Below are 17,133 nucleotides of genomic sequence, written 5' to 3'. Positions count from 1 at the left end.
TTCATCACATCCAAAATAAAAGTTTTTGTTTACATAATATACTGTATGTATATGTATGTGTACTGTGTATATTATGTATATATAAAGACACACACATGCATGTATATTCTTCAGAAAAATAGGTTATGTTTAAATATTAAATTAAATTATACGAATATAAATATAGACGTAAATATTTTCAAAATATATACTGTATGTGTGTGTATTTTTATATACATAATAAATGTACAGAAAACACATATATTTTGCAAACAATAACTTTTACTTTGTGTGTGATTCATCGTTTGACAGCACTAGGCTGTACACAATTTCTCATTTCTCCTTTGCTCACACACCTGTGTAATGGCCTCCATGCATGCCTCCATGATGGTTACACACAGCGTACAGGTCGTACAGGAAGGTCAGCGTGGGATGGCTGGCTTCAGGCCGGGGATGGGCCTGTTGTTTCCAGCCGGGTGGCGGTCGGGCACAGTTGCTCCTCTTGACCATGTGGCGGCCCATATCGAGGCCAGTGAGGGGGAAGTGCACCAGCGTGGAGAGCTTGTTACGGCGCTCTCCCACCTGTCTGAAGCGCTTGAGGTGAAGGATGAGGATGTCTGGAAGAGTCCACAGGCTCATCTGCACCGTGCCCTGCTGCAGCTGCTTACAGTGAGGACACTTCCATGCATCGTCAGGGGCCAGCTAAGTCAACACGGATGAAAAATCAGGATATCTCACCTCAAGGAAATTTTATGTGAGTGCTTTTTGGTCTAAACAAATGGTCCTGACAAATTTGAATTCATCACATAGCCTTTTTTAAAATAACTCGCATTAATTAAATGAAAGGAAATAAACAGAAAAGAGCTTCATTACTTTAAAGTATTTTTTTATCTAAAAGATTTAAATGATGATATTATCCAAATCTTATTTGCATTAAAACTACGATTCAAAAGAAGTCTCACCAAGGCTGCAATTAGTCAAAAAATACCGTCATTTATTTAAAAAAATAAATCTATATAGAACAGAAGTAAATGTTTTCTATTTGAATTTATTTTAAAATGTAATTAATTCCTGTGATACAAAGCTGAATTTTCAGCATCATTACTCCAGTCTTGAGTGTCACATGATCCTTCAGAAATCAGTCTAATATGCTGATTTGATGCTCAAGAAACATTTCTTATTATTATCAATGTTGAAAACATTTTTTTTTTTGGAGTAGTGTACATATATTCAAATTTTACTTGTGACAGGTTTGATGTCAATGAGAGCAAATTAATTTGTAAAGCAATATTTTCAGTGAATAATGCCCTAAATATTGGTCTGTTTTTCACATGAAGCTATTGTAAGACTATAGAAGGCTTAAAATATAGTACACAATCTCTAAGCACCCACTTTTATGGTGCTTTTACAGTAAGTGAGCGTTTTTGTCCTTTTGGATCTTGACAGCCAGTGTTCACAATATGTTTTAGTGAAGGAGAACAGGACACATCACTTCCTCTTGTGTTCCACAGAAAGCAAGTTATACTGATTTAAAATCCTCAAGAATCATTTGCACATAATTCTTACATCTTGACTCCATTCCATTGTACTATAAACAGCACATTTTTTTCTGCACTAAAAAATATTTCCCTGTATTTGTCCTCTTTCAAGCAGAAACACCTGCTGCATGAGAGTGACTGTCGCAGAATGAAAGGGGAATGTCACAATATTGTGTTTCAGAAAATCTCCGGGTCTCAGCTGTTATGCATGTTTATCTGTAATAATAAAAGTTGGTTGATAAGCTTTACACGGTTATGTTTATGAACAAAGTGGGGGAGAAAATGCTTGTTTTTGCTGATTTCCAAGAAATGTCACAGAATTTTTTGTAAAATGCATAAGGAAAAAGCTATTAAGGCTAAAGCGATCTCTAAAGCATTTAGTAAAATAACTAAAGTAAATTAGTAAAATGATCCTCCATTTGCCGTTACATAAAAGCAATATTGCCCTCGCACTCACACCGCCTTTATGCTGGATTTTGATTTCCTGTGGCATTCAGCTGCTAATATTCAGCACGATATGTGTTTTTGTGTGAGTTACTTGTTCTTCTTTGGTGTAGAGCTCAAAGCACTCATCCAGGGTGCAGCTGTGCTGTTGAACGTGGTGTTGTTGTTGAGCACGAACACTTTCCGAGTCCTTCACCACCTCCTCTTGGATGTTACCAAACAGACTGCACACAGACACAGAGTAACACCAGATTATTGGAGCATCACGCTTTTTTTGTGGGCTTGATGTGCTTTAATACCAAGTGCGAATAGAATGTTCTGTATCTTCACACGTACTCAAAAGGAAGTGAAAGATTGCATTACCAGTCTTTGATTCTGTGCTCCCACTCAACAATGAGCTTCACATGCGGCGGTCCACCTAAGCCACACAGCTTTAGAGCTCTGAGGAGATAAAGAGCAAGAAAAACTCAATACCTAAAAAAATCTCATCAAAAACACAAAAACAAACACACAAACAAAAAAAAACAATATATGATTTCACAAAATACTCAATACCTGGTATATACTAAGTAAAAGTTTCAAAGCCACTCCATGACCATGACTGAATAATATTTGATTTCATATTTGATTTGAGTTTGAGTTACTTGTCACATAAGTAAATAATTAGAAACAAAATATTGATTTGAGTTAATATATTTAATCAGCTCTGTAAATGCAAAGCTTCTGCAAAGAAAAACGGCTTTGCATAGATGAATTTCAGAGAAGTCAAAATGTACAGCCGTATTAATAATTAAACAGCTTCTAACCACAAAAATAATGACGAGGACATGAAATGTTATTTGAGAAGAAACTTCTTTTACCATATTTGATGTGAGTATCTGAAATTTACAGTTGTTCAACAAGACTGTTAAGGGATAATCCAAAAAATGAAATTATTAATTGCTCACCCTTATGTCGTTCCAAACCCGCGGATCTCGAAAAGTGAAAGTAAAAAGAGAGTTTGCAGTCAAAAGTGATTTCAATGCCCTGTATATTATAACGGCTCCCTGATGCCCAAAGTTTATATACATTATAATTACAACATCAAAAAAAAGAAAAACAAATAATAACACAGTATTCGGATTCAGCCACATCCCTAATGGGAAGTGTAAAATATTTTGGATTTATTAGGAAGTTAATAGTTAATAGGAAACACTGATTTCTTGAGTCAGAACTACCCATACTATAGACTGCCGTGTTTTTGTATCAGAATACTGGTGCGTTTGACATCCAGAGTGCACAAAGAATTTGATGAAAAATCGTGAATTGATATTTAATTGAATTGTGACTCCAAGAATTGATATGAATCGAATGAGGTACCAAAGATTCCTACCCTTAGTAATTAATGACAGCATTTAAATTTTTGGGTGAACTATCCCTTTAACACTGAAGTCCTCCAGTTTCATTTTACAGTAAATATAGTCGATAACTGAGGCTCAAGAAAATGCAGTGATGTGACATGAGAGATGTTAAAGAAGCGTCAGCCTTAAATACCCAGATAAACGGTGTTTTAGGTGTGACACATATAATAACACAATAACACATCTTGGAATGTTGCGACTGACCAATCAGAATCGAGTATTCCAGAGAGCCGTGTAATGAGCTGCCTTAGCAAACAGCACCGTTGTGAGATTATTAAGTACAAACCTACTACTACTGCTATTGAAATTTACAATATGACATTAAAACTTAAGGATAATTCTCTCCAATTCTGAACAAGCTGTAACTGCAGCACATCTAGAATACGAACAAGAGAATCATGAAGAGGATGTCAGCAGGAAGATGTGCACGAAGACGTTAAGATGATTAGGAGATTAATGTCATCTTTGACGACACAGATGACAATATTTGAAGGTTTGGAGGACTGAGGACATCATTTAACCATGTGTGATTTAAAACGCTCCTCGAGGGCTGTAGAAATTCATGAGGGTGATAAACGTTGGCGGCAGCTCAGAGGTTTCTTTTGATGTTTAGGATAAAAAATGTATCATAAATTCAGTAGCTTCCCTGATGCCTCTACCTGTCAATACAGCATGCATTAATAAGTGGTGCTAATGAATAAAGTTAAATTGAATGTTTGTTATTGTGATAGAAATATATGAACTGTTTATTTTTAGAGCCTCTTTTGTTTGAAAACATCTTCTGAACTGGATTGCTCTTACTGGCATCTCTGAGAAAGATGTAATTTATATTCTGTTCTGATCCATGTCTGTATGAAAACACACACACACACACACACACACACACACACACACACACACACACACACACACACACACACACACACACATTACCTGTCCACAGCAGGGTGATAAAGCGGCCGTCCGTCTTGAGGATTTAAGTAGCTATAAGCTGCAGATCCCCCAACGACACGAATCTTGAACAACACCCTGAAATTCTAATGAAAAAGATATAGAAAAAGGCCAGAGGCATAAAACACTGCGCAGTTGCTTTTGAGTCACACCATGAAGGTGCAATTACACTAATGCTTCAATACTGACATTGTGATATTGTCAACTAGTTATAAACATCAAGACAAAGAAGTGAAGTCAGATTATATGAAAACTGACATTTAAAACCAAGCAACAATTAAATAATAATAGTGAGCTTACCTTAGCAAACACTACTAATAAAGCTAAATAATGGCTATATACAAATGTGTTTGTGTATACTTTTGTTTTGTATTTTTTTTATTTTGAAGCAAGTCTTTATGCTCACCAAGAATTTTACTGCTAATAAAACAGTAATATTGTGAAATGTTTTTATAATTTAAAATGATGTCTTCCATTTGAATATATGTTAAACTATAATTTATTCCTGTGATATTAAAGCTGAATTATCAGTACCATTACTCCAGTCTTTAGTGTCACATGATCCTTCAGAAAGAACAGATTTTGGTGCTCAATAAACATTTTGTATAATTATCAATGTTGAAAACAGTCATGCTGTTTAATATTTTTGTGTAAACCATGAAACGTTGATGAATAGGAAGTTCATTTATTTAATATCTTTTGTCTGAATGAATGAATATCTGTTGGCTGACCCCCTGTAGTACATTCACGGACCCACAGGGGTCCACAGACACCTACTGAAAGGCCCTGGATGTAGTGACACTGTTTTATTCTGGCTGGTGTGTCTGAAAACACCCAGCAGGGGGAACCAATCAACTGCGGAAAAGCAACAGGAATGACCACAAGAATGCAAGAGGAAGAAGGAAAACGTTTTAGAGAAAGTGATGGAATCTTGTGAGAGACTTTACTTTGACACCTTAAAAACTTGAATTGTGATGGTTTTAGTGGTGCCGGCTGTTGAAAGTTTGCACAGGTTTTGTATTTGCTTGCAGCTACAGCTCAGATCAGCTGAGTATAGGCAGTTGATCTTACATGTGCCTGTGATCCATTGATCATTAGATAGTAGAGTTTACTGAGGATGCTCTGCTGTAGCTGGGCCCACGACACTGACCTGTCCTCTCTCATCAGAAATGGAGGACCGAATCTGCAGGTGAACAGACATCAGATTAGTGTGTGTTTAATACAGTCAAACAGATGCAATTACTTCTTTAAATTGAAACATATTTCTTTAGGATGGCTTTTTACTTATTATTATAATTAAAAAAAAAAAAAAATCATTATATCATATCATGCATATTATTCAAACATTTACAACATTTATGTACAGCAATATGTTTTATAAAAATAAACTTTATTATTATTTAAATACATGCATGTGATAGAGGGGAGACTGGGGCTAGTTGTCACTAGTTTTTTTTTTTTTTTTTGGACAGCCAAATTTTTACATGTGACCATGGACAACTAAAACAGTCATAAGTAACACTGTTATATCTGTAGGAATAGCCAACAAAACACTGTATGGGTCAAAATAATTGATTTTTCTTTTATGCCAAAGAATCATTAGGATATTAAGTAAAGATCATGTTCCATGAAGATATTTTGTAAATTTCCTACCGTAAATATATCAATACTTAGTTTTGATTAGTAATAAGCATTGCTAAGGACTTAATTTGGACAGCTTTAAAGGTGATTTTCTCAATATTTTTTGCACCCTCAGATTCCAGATTTTTAAATAGTTTCATCTCAGCCAAATATCGTCCGATCCTGACAAACCATACATCAGTGGAAAGCTTATTTATTTTTAAACTTTTACCCTTATGACTGGTTTTGTGGTCCAGGGTCACATATAAACACATACATTAAAATTTTGATGACAAAAAGCCATTTCCATAATTGCCTAAGAAAAAATTATACCGTTGTAAAACTATAACAGGTTGACCTAAAAATTAAAATATAATTTAATAAATATTATTTTAGTATCACTGAGATTCTATTATAGTGAAGTGACATACAGCAAAGTATGGTGACCCATACTCAGAATTCGTGCTCTGCATTTAACCCATCTAAAGTGCACACACACAGCAGTGAACACACACACACACACACACACACACACACACACGCACACACACACACACACACACACACACACACACACACACACACACACACCCCCGGAGCAGTGGGCAGCCATTTATGCTGCGGAGCCTGGGGAGCAGTTGGGGGTTCGGTGCCTTGCTCACGGGCACCTCACTCGTGGTATTGCCAGCCCGAGACTCGAACCCACAACCTTAGGGTTAGGAGTTAAACGAGTTTAGTTATAGTCTTCCCCCAGTTTAGTTATAGTTTTTTTTTTTTTTTTTAGCTATAGTTTTCTTTCATAGTTTAAATTAATATTTTGAAGTAGTTTTTATGTTTATATTTTCATTTTAAATTAAAGTTGTTTTTCAAAATCTATACAGTTTTTTTATTAATTCATTATTTTTTATAGTACATCAAGTTAAACTAAATACAAATCAGATATGTTGCCTGAAATAAAGTTTTTTTTTTGTCTCAGTTAACATTCATTCAGTCATCCGTTCATTCATTCATTTTATTGTATTTTAGTATTTCCGTTTTAGTTAACTATAATAACCCTGTACTGCTAGCATCAAAGTATGCAGATACATGTTATAGAAGTCATGTTATTATTGACAAGATTTAAAAAAAATAACTATAATAACCCTGTACTGCTAGCATCAAAGTATGCAGGTACATGTTATAGAAGTCATGTTATTATTGACAAGATTTTAAAAAACAACAATCTGTTTTATATATTACGTAACACAATCTCTAATTTCTTCGGCCTAAAAAGGTTAAAGATGCACTACTGAAGAGATGCTAGTCTCTACCTGAAATCACATGAGATTTCTATATAAACATTAGGTCACATTTCGATGTGTATGATTGTCAGATAAATTACTGCCTGTGTTTGGACACTATGTTCCTGTGTCCTCAGCAGTGCCCTTGAAATCCACACCACCCTTTTTAGTGTACTGTGTTTTTTTGCAGCAGGAGGCTAGTGATTAAGTTTCTAGCCAGATTTCTGCTACAGGACCCGTAAAGCATGAATACAGGAGACAAAACAAACAAAAGTGAGCCTTTCAGAAAATGATAAACACGTAATTGTGTTGGGGTTTCGCCTCAGCCAAAAACAACGGTGGAGTTTTCCCTGACAGGAGGCACAGAGAAAAATGAGATCTGAACAAACATGCTTTGATGCTGTTAACGTCACAGCTCGCCCCGAGCAACAACACGGGAGGTTTTCACCAAATTATAAAGTAATAAACTGTCTGTCTGTCTGTCCGTCTATCTAACGATCCGTCCACTATGCTTGATGCCACACAGTTTAAATGCATTCTCGACATCAAAAAATAGATCGAAATGATCATAAAACAGCATTTGGAAACAATTTCACTTCAATAAGGTGGTGTTTTGAGTTTTCAGTCTTGAGAGGTCAAATTCACCCTTGAGAGCGTCTGGTCTCAAATGAACGGTTCTTTTTCAAATCTATCACTATTATTGCATTATGGTAATTGTTATTAAATTACTGCATTACATATAGGCAAGATTTTTATAGCCCAAAACAATGACTAAATAGCTATTTTGCTCTTGGTGAACATTATTTAACCCCTTTTGGCCTAAGTTAAGTCAGAAATGGAAGCAGGGGAGAAAGTTATCACACATTACATAAACATTACAAAGACAAACATTTTTTATATATTCTTTGGAATAACATACATTGAAAAATCATGCACAATAAAAAATGTATTCAATCAGTTTAATAATATAAATTTTGATGTTATGTTGATTTTAAAGATGAACATGCTGAAATTGCTACTATAAGCCTAGGAACTAGCAGCAAACTAAACCAGTGTGGACACAGTTGAGAAACACACTGCTGACTTTCTGAACTTTTCCACTATGTTTGATGTTGCACACTCTGAGCATCAAAAGATGTTCTCCTGCAATATACCTGAATCCTGTGATGATCTTAAAATGACAGCAAAGTCCTTCGGGGTAGAAAACTCCACAGGGAACCTGCTATTCTTTCTATAAATCCTTTTTTTTTTTTTAAATGTGAACTCTACAGTTCTTCCTGTCTGTACAAGTGCCCAACTGTGATTTTAATACTTTCAAAAAGTTTATTTATTTATTTTTTATTTATAAGCTATTATATTTATTCATTTTTAAATTCCTTTATATGTATTATTTTTATATTTTCAGTATTCATTTTAATTTTAGTTGTAGTAATTATGTGCTTTTGTAATTTTGATTTGCATTTAGTTAGTTTTTTTTAAACTAATTAACTAATTTTCTAATTGAAAATACCCTTCATCATTTATGTGATTCATATAATGTTTTTTGTAACTGTATTTTGTGAATGTGGCGAGACAAGAAACATTTACAGAAATATTTCCGGCATAAAAGGCATACGATTAAGAGTGAATGTGTGCATATTTAAAAATTAAAATATTATTTGCAAATAGTTAAAATGCATTACAATAAATTGAAGGTCTTTTACTATTTTTATTTATTTAATTTTAAATAATTGAATTTAGTTATTCCCTTAAATCTATTTTGCCCCCTCCCCCAATGTTTAAGATATGGTTACGCTCTTATTATGTCATCTGCCCAGTCTCAGTGTTAAGTTTCTATATTCAAACATTCCCAGTTAATGAACTCATGACTCCAGCTGTACGTCAAATCTAGTCCTTTCCACACTCTGTGATGGGAAAATCACTTTTATCATTATCTGGAGAAAATCAATCAAAATATCACTGCTTTCAAAATGACTCTAGCTCATCTGTAAGAGATGAACGTATGTTTTGAGCTTCACTCTTTCTCCTCTCTATCACTTCCATTAAAGTGATAGAGAAGCTCACATTACCAAAGGCCATGGAACGAAATTAGATTTCTGGAGGCATTCACACTTAAGAGAGTATTGATCTCTGAGCGACTGTCACTGTCACTGTGTCTGCAGGATCGCTCCTACGTGACAAACGTCAAAGAATCTTTGAGAAGCTTTTAGAGCAAAAGAGAAAAGGTGAGGTAAAGTTGTCACGATAGATATTTGCTAGCTTTACATGGCATAATGTGGCATTTTTTGTCCTCTGAAGTCCAGTTATAATGCTAGTTCAGACCATTTTCACCCTCTGTGACCCTTGGAATAATACCTTTAAGACTTTTTTGTAAATAGACTTATGATTGGCTAATCTCCACATACTAGTGTTAATCTAGTCAGGTTTTTTCTCCTGCACCCCCCCCCCCCCCCCCCCCGTTTATTCAGCAAGGATGCATTAATATAATCAAAACAGACAGTACATACTTTAATAATGTTATAAAAATTTATTTTTCAAATAACTTTCTGTTTTTCAAAATATCCTGATTTTAAAAAATGCATTTTTCCACAAAAATATTAAGCAGCACAACTGTTTTCAACACTAATAATAATAATAATAATAACAATAAATGTTCTTGAACTTCAAATCATCATATTAGAAAGATTTCTGAAGTATCATGTGACACTGAAGACTGCAGTAATGATGCTGAAAATTCAGCTTTGAATCACAGGAATAAATTATATTTAAATATATTCAAATAGAAAACAGTGATTTCACACTAAATTAACATTTCACAATATTACTATTTTTACTATATGTTTGATCAAATAAATGCATCCTTGGTGAACATAAGAAAAAAAAACTAGTGCTTGTAAAAAAAACTAGTGCTGTCAAATGACTAATCGTGATGAATCACATCCAAAATAAAAGTTTTTGTTTACATAATACATGTATGTGTGCTGTGTATATTTATTATGTATATATAAATACACACACACGTATACATTTCAGAAAAATATGTTATGTTTATATATTAAATATATTTATTTATGGTAAGTCTTTACTGTGCTTTTGTGTGAGAACATGGCTTGTGGTGTGTTTGTTTGGTGCCAGGTTTTCTCCTGTCTTTTGTCTCCAAGACCTGAAATTGGTGTGTCAGAGGAGGGAAAAATGCAAAATGTGCAGTGCTGGGGTGCCCCAAGGACCAGGGTTGGGAACCACTGGACTAGCTTACAACTTGGATAAGATTCCTAAGAGTTTCACACCTACAGCACATATTTCAGACATTGATGCACAAATGCGGATATGTTCTACATGTCTATATAAAGAATGAATAAACCAGTCTTATAAACTCCTTGATTTCGCTTAAGCAACTTTAAATATAATATGCATGCACAATAAACTATTGTAAAATTTATTTACATCACTAAACAAAAAAGAATTTGAATCCTAAAACAAAATTTATATTAATAACAGTCATAATAAGCATATTTCCAGTACGCGCCTCAGGCTTGAACAGTATCAACTCATGAGTGAGTCGACTCACTTAACAGAATCTTTGGTAATCCTCAGCAAACTTTAGAATCGGCTTAAAAGAATGATTCGTTCAAGAACCGAACATCACTAATTTCTTCCTGCATCTTGAGTCCTCGCCTCATTTCTCCACACGGACCATGACATTTATAATATAAATTATATGAATATAAATATAGACATAAATACAAGTAAATATCTTCAAAATATATACTATATGTGTGTATTTATATATATACATAATAAATATACACAGAACACACGCATATTATGCAAACAAACTTTTATTTTTTACGAATAATCGCCTTTGACAGCACTAAAAAAAAAAAACATAAAAAATCTTGCTTTCCCCAAACTTTTGAAGAGTATTATATAATTATAAATATATTTTATAATATATAATTTTATTTTATTTGCTAATATATTATAACTGAACTTTATACACAACATAACAGTAATAATACATCTTACATCTGCACAAAAATACAAAAAAATGTGAACTTCAACTAAGTTACAAACTAGTCAGATTGTGTCGTGAATATGATTCTTTCTGTAAGAACATACTGAAATGCACAAATAATTAAAAAACTAAAGCTTAAAGATTTCCCAACATTGTATTGCAATAGTGTCACTATAATTTTTTATTATAGTATGTTGATACATAAAATTAATAGATAAAAACTTCAAGTATTTGGTTTAAATTTGCATTTTCTTGTCATTATTAGCCATTTTAGTCAGAATACTTTTTTTCACCGTAAGACAAAAAAAAAAAAAAAAATCCAAATTACTCACAATAAACTTTTCTAAACCTAATAAATTAAAAGTAAACAATCCAACACAAAAAATCTCTTAACTCTTAACACCAATAAGACAAAAAAAAAAAAAAATCTCTTAACTCTGAAGACCCCTAAATAAAGTTCAACCTACAGCTGTTTAGTTACCATTCAAAAAAGTCATAATTTTTAAGGGTACCTCACTGCCTGCTGTCCTGCTCCGGCTGCATTACACACCAGCAGCAAGATCTTCCCCATCCCGTCGGCCTGGTTCAGAAACTCAGAGGACAGCGCTCCAGATGCAGCCAGTCTGTGACCCTCCGGCCCAGACGAGGTGTACGGAGAGGACGGAAGACTGTGGTGCAAACCTAGGATGAGAGAGGGAGAACCAAAGAGAGGTAGAGGTCACCTCTGAACACGCCTAATCTGCAGGCAGATTTATTGTCTGTGCCTCCATATAGCCGAATAATGTCAAATTTTATTGTATGACAAAACAAGGTGACATATGCATGGATAAAGAGAGGAAGAGAGTGACAGAGAGAGAGAGAGAGACAGATGGAGACATGCAAATAGAGCACAGCAGACAGCAGACTGAACACAGTGGGGTGTATGATCTGACGCCAGCCTTCACACACACACACACACACACACACACACACACACACACACACACACACACACACACACACACACACACACACACACACACACACTAAATGGACGTCAAGCTTTCAGATGTTTTCTTCCAAATAAAGTAAGACTGGGCAGCAGCCATTAATTAAGTACCCAGAACAAACTACCCCCAAAAAGGCCAAAGACTAGTATACAATTTATTTTCCAAAAGTCACCCAGTTGAATTTATCAGGGACAGAAGAGCCTCATATCTTCAAGGTGACAGCATTAAAAGTCTGTTATTTCTGCACCTTGAACATCAACACACACATGACTTTGAAATGGTTTAAAAGATGCTCCTTATTGGACAAACAAATACTCCCGCCTCAGACTCTATTGCTATTGGCTGAGCCAGTGTTGTTGTGTGTGGGCTGGTCTGGATGTGCATAGATGTGCTTTTTTTTAGGAGAATTTACTTCGGAGAAAGTTTTCTCGGCACATTAAATTGAGACAGTCGATTAACTACATTAATTTAGCACTTTAACACTTTACAGCTTTAATCATTTAAATTTAAAGCACTACTAAACCAAAATATCTACTAACAAAAAGTACCCCAAACTGCCTTGCATTTGTGTACCATATTGTTGGATATGTACCATGTCAGTACCATGATACACTATAAACTGCTGTTAAATAGTTTGGGCCAATTTTATTTTATTTTATATTGAATTAAATTAATACTTTCAGTGCATTAAACTGATCAAAAATGACTGTAAAGACATTTATAATACATTTTACAAATGTTACATAACTAATACTATTCTTTTGAGCTTTCTGTTCATTAAAGATCCTGTAAAAAGTATCAGTTTTTACAGCAATGCATCACAACTGTTTTCAATATTGATAATGTTTCTTGAGCAGAAAATCAGTATATTAGGAATGATTTTTTAAAGATCACGGGACTTTGAGGATTGGAGTAATGATGCTGAAAATTCAGCTTTGCCATCACAGAAATAAATGACATTTTTAAACATATTCAAATAGAAAACAGTTACTTTAAACTGTAATAATATTCCACAATTTTACTGATTTCAATGCATTTTGATCAAATAAATGCATCCTTAGTGAGTGCAAGAAAACTTTTTATTTTTATTATTATTATTATTATTATTATTGTTATTTTTTACATTTAATAATCATACTCTAGCAGCAAACTTTAAACAGTAGTGTATATTCATGTCAATTACTTAAAAAATAGCAAACAGATACATTAGTAAAGCACACATTGCATCATGCACTTTGAAACCTGGTCCGTTCGTTAGTATATAATGAGAAAAATAAGTAATTCTCTCTGGATCTTAATGTCATAGTCGGTCTAGCTACTATCTGACAAAGCTCCTGTCAATCATTCACTCTCATTTGCATAAATACTGGCCTATGACTTCACGATTAATGGCAAATCAACTTGACGATGACGATTAGCAAAGACCGTTACACATTCTCGAAGGTCATATGTGCCATCAGGGACAGATGGACTACTGGCTGGCTTTTTAATCAAGAAGGGACACTTTTATGGCTGAACATCAGGACAGCTGTGCTTCCCAGCATTCCGTCTCAAGGTCTTTTCATATCTGGTTTTCAAAATGAAGAATGGAAAGGTGTGACCTGAGCTGATTTAAGTGGCTATACTCATGCAGTTTCTCTTCTTTCCTGTCACTTGATGAACCCCACTGAATCCATTTGAGGTTATCACTCAAAAGTAACACTGTCAGATTGTTAATTAAACACCTCTCCTCTCCACAGATCTCTACTGTGGAGACTGTAATTCAACACTCATGTATGCAATCCAATGGAAGAAGACACACTTGGTGCTTATGAGAGCATGTCGGAGTGCAAACTAAATAATTGATGATGAACTGACCATAATTGATGATTAATTATAATAGTCAATTAATCATTAAATAAACCGATTATCAAAATAATAGTTTGTTGCAGCCCTAAATGCATATATAATACGCCCTGTTAAAGTATTGCTTCATTTAAAGAGTGTGTTATCAGAGCTGTAGTGCTGACTGTATTGTGAACTTCAGAGTTGTTGTGCTTCATTCAGAATTAAAGGGATAGTTTACCCAAAAATGAATTTTGTAAATTTTGTCATGTTGGTAACCATTGTTTGGCAAGAATGTTTGCAACCAAACAGTTGACGGTAGCTATTAACTTTCATGTAATGGAAAAAAAATTCTATGGAAGTCAAAGGCTACTTTGATTGCATCAGCTGTTTGGTTACTAACGTTCTTCAACATTTCTTCTCTTGTGAAGGAAGAAACTCATATAGGTTTGGAACAACTTGAGGGTGAGTAAATGGTGACAGATTTTTAATTTTTGGGTGAACTATCCCTTTAAGGAACTTCAGAATAAAGGAGGCAAAATGCATCATTCAAATTTGATGCTCTAATTTTGCCCAAATTTTGTATTTTGTAGTTATATTGAAAAATGTGTTTTATGACACTATAGTAAAATGTACATTTTTTATGTCTGTGTTGATTGCTTTGAGTTAAGAAAATTACGTTTCATTAGAAATATTTAAAAATTAAAAAAAAAAAATAGAAATAATATTTAGTTAAAAAATGTATCATTAGTCATAATTTAAATAGCTACACCATGTTGCAGCATGTTTGCATGACTGTAGAATTTTGCTACATATATTTGTAACTCTGTAAGATTACTCCTTCTATCATGTGATGCCAAGTTTCTACAGCAATATTAGTCAGCACAACTGTTTTCAACATTGATAATAATGTTTCTTGAGCAGCAAATCAGCACATTACAATGACATTTCATGAACAGAAAGTGTGCCTGTTGTAATTTCGGCCCAACCCTGGTGAACACAGACTTGGCCACACTTTAAAAATCATGGCCTATGTTCAGGCAATCCCTGAGGAATTTACTGCATAGAGTACTTTAATCCATTCTAAATCCATACCCCCAATTTCAGTCAGAAACACAAGTCTTAAGCCCTATTCAGATGGGACTAGTTTTCTAAACTACGTTTGAGTTTCGATTCTTATCACCTGACGTCTGCGATTTCCATGTACCAATTCAGTAGCCAGTCTTAACAGTTTACGTCATCTGACTCTTGATTTCGCGCTGTAAGAGCATCTACGTTAATTCACGCTGGCCAAAACAGAAAGAAATGAATTGTGAAAAAAAAATACATAGCAATCATGAATTGTGAAAAAAATATTGTTGGCAATCACAGACATTTGCATTCAGACGGGATTCGTTTTCTCAGATGATCATGGAGTTCGCTGAAAAACAGTAGGTAATTTGCTCTGGAATTATTACAGAGTTCTAAAAGTTGGCTATAATAATCGCCAAGTACGTCTGTGAAACACAAATTTCTCTAACGACCCCTTGTAAAACTAGTCCCGTCTGAATATGGCTTTATATTTGGATAGGGATGGTATTAAAACCTTTCTAAAAGTTGGCTATAATCCTGAAAAACATCCTCTACAGTTGGTTACATTTACCTGAGATTCGTGCAGATCCACCCCTGATGTAAAGGGGCGGAGCTTGGAAGGCATAGATGATGTCACTCTCTGCTATGCTGGTCAAGTCATCGTCATCAAAGAACGAGCGCTGGAAACCAGTTGTGTAGACCTCTGCCAATATGACCTAGAAGTGCAGATAATTATAAACTGAATAAAATGATTCAATTATTGCAGTTATTATTATTATTATTATTATTATTATTAAAGATAAAATTGCATTTTTATATTTGAAACACATCTAACGTTTGATTTATCAAGCTTATCAATCAATTCACGTTTATTACCGGTGATACCAATAATATCTGTTACATTTTAGGCATTAAAATAATAACTTACTATAAAATAATCCTCTGATTCTTCCATATATCATGCAAATACCATAGCAAATGATTATGATAATCTTTCAGTATCATGGCATATATCAAAGTCCCACAGTATCACCATCTGACACGATCACTGTAGCAATGCAGGAGATTTGGTCAGGTGATATATTGTGTGCAGACATGAGGTCTGTCTGTGTGATGCTGTGTGCACCTGTCACCTGATCGGGAGAGATCTTGCCCTCATCTGCCACCATCCGGCGCAGACATGCCAAAGAGCCAAAGAGAGGCACAGCGAGCCCCACTCTCAGATACCGCTGCCCTTTACTGCTAAACACCAAAGTCACACACACTGGTCTGCAGAGAGAGAAGAAAACCCATCCTTTATGATCTAAAAGCAGATTTTACATTTAAAATGTTACTGATAGCAATAAAGGGCATCTTGAAATCTCTTTAAAGGGCTACAAAAGCTAGTGGGTGTGGCTTAAGCAGGTGGGTGTGTCTAAAGAATGAATCTGATTGGTCACTAACTAACTTACGTATCTGTATACTGACCGAACAAAAAACACAAACAACCAAAAAAAAGTCTTGAATTAATTTTTCTTATACTCTTATACTGCTTTCTAACTGCTTTCTATTTCTCTGTTAAAATGTAGTTTGTTGCTGTGATGACAGTTGTATTTTCAGCATCATTACTCCAATCTTCAGTGTCACATGATCCTTCAGAAATCATTTGAATATGCTGATTTCTTATTATGAATCTTGAAAACATTTTCTTCTTTCATGATTTAAAAAGAACCATATTTACTTGAAACTGAAATCTTTTGTAACAATATAAATGTTTATCTTTCCTGTCACTTTTGATTAATTAAAGCCTTTTTGCTGAATAAAAGTAGCAATTTCTTTTATATAAAAAATATAACTGACCCCAAACTTTTGAACTCTTTATAGCTCTTATAGTCTCAGTGATGTCATCTCCTCCAAAGTGACACCATCTACTGTTGTATCATTATTTACACTGTCATCTAGTTTTCCTCCACTATTATAACCCTGCTGATATATGACCTAAAGCCTGAAAACGCCCTTCTCAGACATAAACTACTGTGAATA

General features: G+C 34.4%; 1 protein-coding gene across 1 annotated transcript in view; it reads right to left on the bottom strand.

The window, feature by feature from the left end:
• The window catches only part of LOC109050277 (ubiquitin carboxyl-terminal hydrolase 43-like), a 73,798-nt gene that overhangs the window by 13,652 nt on the left and 43,013 nt on the right, over window positions 1-17,133 (bottom strand). Inside the window, exons 5-12 of the mRNA XM_042720627.1 lie at window positions 16,245-16,380; window positions 15,683-15,827; window positions 11,740-11,908; window positions 5,384-5,495; window positions 4,295-4,398; window positions 2,325-2,402; window positions 2,056-2,185; window positions 336-681 (exon numbers count right to left, since the gene is read on the bottom strand). Coding sequence (XP_042576561.1) covers window positions 336-681; window positions 2,056-2,185; window positions 2,325-2,402; window positions 4,295-4,398; window positions 5,384-5,495; window positions 11,740-11,908; window positions 15,683-15,827; window positions 16,245-16,380 — 1,220 coding nt within the window. The remainder of the gene's footprint in view (window positions 1-335; window positions 682-2,055; window positions 2,186-2,324; window positions 2,403-4,294; window positions 4,399-5,383; window positions 5,496-11,739; window positions 11,909-15,682; window positions 15,828-16,244; window positions 16,381-17,133) is intronic.

The sequence above is a fragment of the Cyprinus carpio genome, chromosome B3 (assembly GCF_018340385.1).
Source record: "Cyprinus carpio isolate SPL01 chromosome B3, ASM1834038v1, whole genome shotgun sequence".
NCBI lineage: Eukaryota > Metazoa > Chordata > Actinopteri > Cypriniformes > Cyprinidae > Cyprinus > Cyprinus carpio.
Note: the sequence above shows the minus strand (reverse complement) of the source record. Positions and strands in the feature narration are given on the sequence as shown.